At 40.8% G+C, this 4,793-nt stretch overlaps 1 protein-coding gene across 1 annotated transcript in view; it reads right to left on the bottom strand.

The window, feature by feature from the left end:
- LOC119420853 (beta-2 adrenergic receptor) overlaps positions 1 to 4,494 on the bottom strand; it is a gene marked incomplete at its 5' end in the record, with an annotated part of 7,487 nt that extends 2,993 nt beyond the window's left edge. Inside the window, 2 exons of the mRNA XM_037688277.1 lie at positions 4,026 to 4,317; positions 4,425 to 4,494. Coding sequence (XP_037544205.1) covers positions 4,026 to 4,317; positions 4,425 to 4,494 — 362 coding nt within the window. The remainder of the gene's footprint in view (positions 1 to 4,025; positions 4,318 to 4,424) is intronic.
- Positions 4,495 to 4,793: the final 299 nt, after the last annotated feature.

The raw sequence follows: 4,793 nt of genomic DNA, 5'->3' as shown, positions 1-4,793 counted from the left end.
TATATTTTTTTTTTAAAGAGCTCCTGTGCAGGTGTCAAAATACAGATTTAGTGCTTGAAACTGGTTGTAGACACCCACTACATAAACAGGTGGGTTCAAGAAGGGTTCAAGAAGACTCTATGACTGTTTTGAGGGAAAGGTTGTCCCACAAACTTTTTGAACAAGTTCCAAACTCAAGCAATGCGACTGTGCAGGTCTGCAACTCAAGAGGAAACTGAGAACCACTGTGAACACTGTGAAGCAAACTGACGACTCCCTAATTAATGCCGTTGGCCGACCAGTTGCACACCAGTGAAATGCAAGGAAATCAATCTCCACTCTTCTGACTATTCAGGCAATGAAACCATTTGGAATTAACAAACAGCCACAGAAACACTGAACATTTCTTCCAAAAGATGGAAGAGGTGACAAACTTGTTTAAGTGAGAGAAGATTTGTATCTGTGCTGGAAAATGTTCAAGTGGATTCAAGCCAGAATCTCACTGGGCTGCGACTGCTGGGACTGCTGGTGTCTTGTAACATTCATGGGGGTTCTCAATTTTTTTCTTGTGAGTCTGAGAGGCTCACAACCATGTATCTTGAATTTTAAGCATGGTAAAAAAATTATGTGACAAACTTTCTCTGAAAATAGTCACAGTGTCGTCTCAAACCCTTTTAAATGTTGAGGACGTCTCCAACTCGTCTCAAGAGTGCTGAAGCTGCATTCTGATACCTGCACGAATGTTCTCCTCCAGTAGAACATGTCCCAGTCCAGCCACGCTGATGATGAAGTTATAACTCCTAAAGACAATTTCAAACCTGCAAATCTTCATTTCAAAATTGTACTCCAGCAGATTAAATCACAACCGTGGGGGCAGAGGTACAAAACAAGTTAAAACAGATTTTTGGGCAGCAAAATCATCTACCCAGGCTTAAGTATGACTTTGCAAGTCATGCTCACAAAAATGGCTAGGAAATATATATAAAAAAATGTCCATGCAAAACAAAGTCACAAAGCTGGTAGAAACACTCAAAATGTACTTGTTCAAATGTTCCTATTTTTATGTTTTTTGATGCAGTTTTGAGTCTCCAACACACCATGTGCTCGCCAGGCACCAAACACCGCACCCACCCTATGGACCAAGAAAATCACCCTAACTCAGCACATATGATAGTTTGAGTCAAAACAAATAATTTTTAAGTGACTGTACGATTTTTCATAAATTCCTATCTAGCGATCCTGGTAAAAAACAGCCAGAATAATCTCAATTTGTAGAACCAGTGATAAATTCTGATGCAGGGATTCACAATCCTCCATGAGTATCAATGGGGGCAGCTGTGGCTGAGTGGTTAGAGCCGTCGTCTTCCAAAGGGGGTAGTTGAGGGTTCAATTCCACCAGCAATCACATATTGAAGTGTCCCTGGGCAAGACACTGATCCCCTCATTGCCTCCGCTGTGTGTCCCATGGGTGTATGAATGTGATCTAATGTCTTATATTTCCCCCCTGGGATTAATAAAGTATCTATCTGAAGCACTGATTAGTCGCTATAACATGATTTGTTCAATTATCTTTGTAGAGATGTAGTAGAGTGCTGTGTGGAGGTAAATGAGGGCACAGATTGTGTTGCGAAGTGCTTTGAGTATCTTGATTAGAGAGAAAGGCATTATCTTAGTACAATGCATTTTCCATAAATAGCTAGACAAACTGATGTATCACAAGCAAATTTCTGACACCTGAAACAACTCAAATGTCAGAAGTATTGTAACAGTTTGAGATGATGCTCCACTGACAGATCTTGCACTGTGTGGCTTTTGGAAACAACATTTATTTACAGTACATAAACCTCTGTGGTAATTTAGATGAAAGACTGGCTTTGTTGCAACACGGTCTGCAGTCTGCTGCAAACTATTCTCTGTGAAATACAACTTGCAAAACACAAAAGTGTTACACAAACCCATCGCATGACTATATGATGCAAAAGTACAAGAGTATTATGAGGTCTGAATTTCTCTTTTTATAAAATTTAATTGATTAAGGACCCTGAATACACCATTCAAAGCTGAACAGTCGACCTGCGGTCATGTGGTTGCGAGACGTTTGATTTCACACACAAATTTTATAGTCCACAAGACACAGGTGCTGCAGTATATGTCACCGCATGGGTTTCTTCCCGCCAGAGTCTCCACTCTATCCCTGCACCTGCCGTTTGGCCACAAAGCGCCACACTTTTCAGCAGACTCCACCATACACAAGGTCTGCACGATCTCCATCCAGGAGTTTTTGGCCATTTGACCAATTTAGTGTGTTTGAAAAGTCGTACAGCTGAAAGTCAGAGTGCATTTCAGCTTTGACAAACACGTCCACAAACTTCTGACCAATCACACAATACTTGGCGTGTATGCCTGTGAGTAAATATCTGCTTGGTCCATGTGTCGAGAAGAGGCGGGTGAAGCTACTCTGAGAACAAAATGACACGATTTTTGTCACGAACACGTCAATACGAGACGATTTCATCGCTTCAGATGGAGTATGCAGGGACCTTTAGTCGGCTGTCTAACGCATGTAAGACACTGACCACAAAACCCACTGAACCTTACTATAAAAAATTCAAACTATCATATTAATGATGAGCTGAAGTTAAGATTAACATGTATTTTAGCTACCTAAAAATAACTATTTCTAGCATCTATAAATGTACCGGTACTCATTGTTTCAGCTCAGTTATTTGTAAAGATGTTCTAAAATTAATTTTATATGACAGTTGTCCCTGTGTCTTCACTCCATTTGCTTCTGATTAAGAGTGAGAATGTCCTCATGAAGCAAAACACACAAGACAGAGATGCACATCGAAACCGTAATTAGATACTGTGGATGTGTGAAGATGACTAATTAAGTACATCTAACAAGGTTGAGTCAGGTCCTCTGGACAGATTCTTCTTTGTTGAAATGTTTAGTCTTTTATCCAAAAGTCTTCTTCAGTTTGAGGAGCTGCAACAAACTGTCTTATAAGCAGCATCTTTCTCATTGTGGATCAACCAGTTTGCTTGTGAAAGCCAAAACTGCTTGTTCACATGCAAAATTAGGACCAGTGTTCTAATAATAGATTGTTAGTGCTCTAATGCTATTGCTATTCACAGAGGGCTGAGTGATACTAGCAATAACAGCATTGTAAGAGGGTGACAGTTGACCACGGAGGCCTCCGCCTCGTTTAACGATGGGCTGGTTCACTTAACAAAGATGGCCTCCTTTTCTCATTGAGCGGTTGGATAGAAGTCAAGGTCTTTTGGATAAACTGAGCATGCATCAGAACACTAATTAAGTACATTGATTTCAATCTTGAGATATTTTAGTCAGAACCATTGGCATTAAGTCTTGTAACCTCAAGCCTTTTGCCTCTAGCAAAGACAAGTATGTTTGAGCCTGATGATCTCACCTCTTTGTAACGCAGCACCTTCAGATTCTTTTCATTTCTAAACTTGTATTCAACTGACTCGTGTGATTTTACAGAACAGCACGCAGTTATACCGTACAACTTTATCGCACTTGTTGATAATAAACTCCGCAAATCTGTAAACAGACACTGACGTGTACAAGGAGCACAGTTTCTCCTTCAAGCTGAATAAATCAGACGGACTGGTTGGTTCTAAAATGTCCTCATGGAGAAGAAGAAGAAGAAGAAGAAAACAAAGCAATGCTAATTTAGAGACATTAAAAACATAAAATCTCTGTTGGAGGAATGATACAACCATTAAGAACTAAAGAGGCTAATTATCAGAGGAGCACTACTTGACCCATTAGGATCTAATGGGTCAAATGAGTGGAACTGCATGCATTGTGCAAAGAATGCCTCGGGTCTTAATGGGTAAATGATTTAACATTTTCCACCAAGTCACACCTTTAACCACAGCCACCCCCCCCCCCACCCCCCAAAAAAAAATCAACCTTGATGTCACAGACAAGCTCATTAAACAGTACACTGACTAAACCTGATACCATATCTGAATTGTTCTGTTTTGTCTTGAAGTAGTGAGAAGCACTGGTTTACCTGGTGAGTAGTGTTGGGTAGCGGAGCGGCAACGTGATAGCTAGGTAGCGGTCCATAGCAATCACACACAGCGTTTCTATGCTGGCCGTCACACACAGAATGTCAGTTGCAGTCCAGAAGTTGCACATATAATTCCCAAACTTCCAAGAATTTAGCAGGATGTTACTGGAGCTAAATGGAACCACAACCACACCCATGATGAGGTCAGCAACAGCCAGGGAAGCGATGAAGAGGTTGGTGATTGTTTGGAGCCGCTGGAACCGCAGGATGGCTGTGATGACCATCACATTACCTGCACAGAGGGGATGAATGCTGCAGTAAAACTATAAATAGATTAAATTCTGATCATCTAAGAATCTGCGCTTTTACCGCGAGAGGCATGTCTGTTACAGTACTTACCAAAAACTATGGCCAGAACAAGAACAGCCATGGCAGCACCAATCAGCACCAGTTCAGCATCGCTGTATTGTTGTGTATCTGGGACCTGGGTCAAGTTGTTGGGCGATGTTTGGTTAATTGGTGTTGACTCAGAGGTCACACCTGCCATGATCTACTGGCCAAACAAAAGAGTACAAAAAAAAACATTAATTATAGTGTAAGAAAAAAAAAACAGTTCACAAATGTTAAAAAGTGAAAACTCAACATATCCTTGAAAAACATTTTAAATGAAGATGAATATATGATCACAAACTCTGGATAGTGACAGCAAGAACAAGATCGCGGATATTGGTGGTTGAAATGAGTTTCCTCCGCAGGGCAACTGGACTC

This window comes from Nematolebias whitei, chromosome 14, assembly GCF_014905685.2.
Source record: "Nematolebias whitei isolate Nwh7 chromosome 14, NemWhi1, whole genome shotgun sequence".
NCBI lineage: Eukaryota > Metazoa > Chordata > Actinopteri > Cyprinodontiformes > Rivulidae > Nematolebias > Nematolebias whitei.
This window is presented reverse-complemented; position numbering and strand designations above follow the sequence as displayed.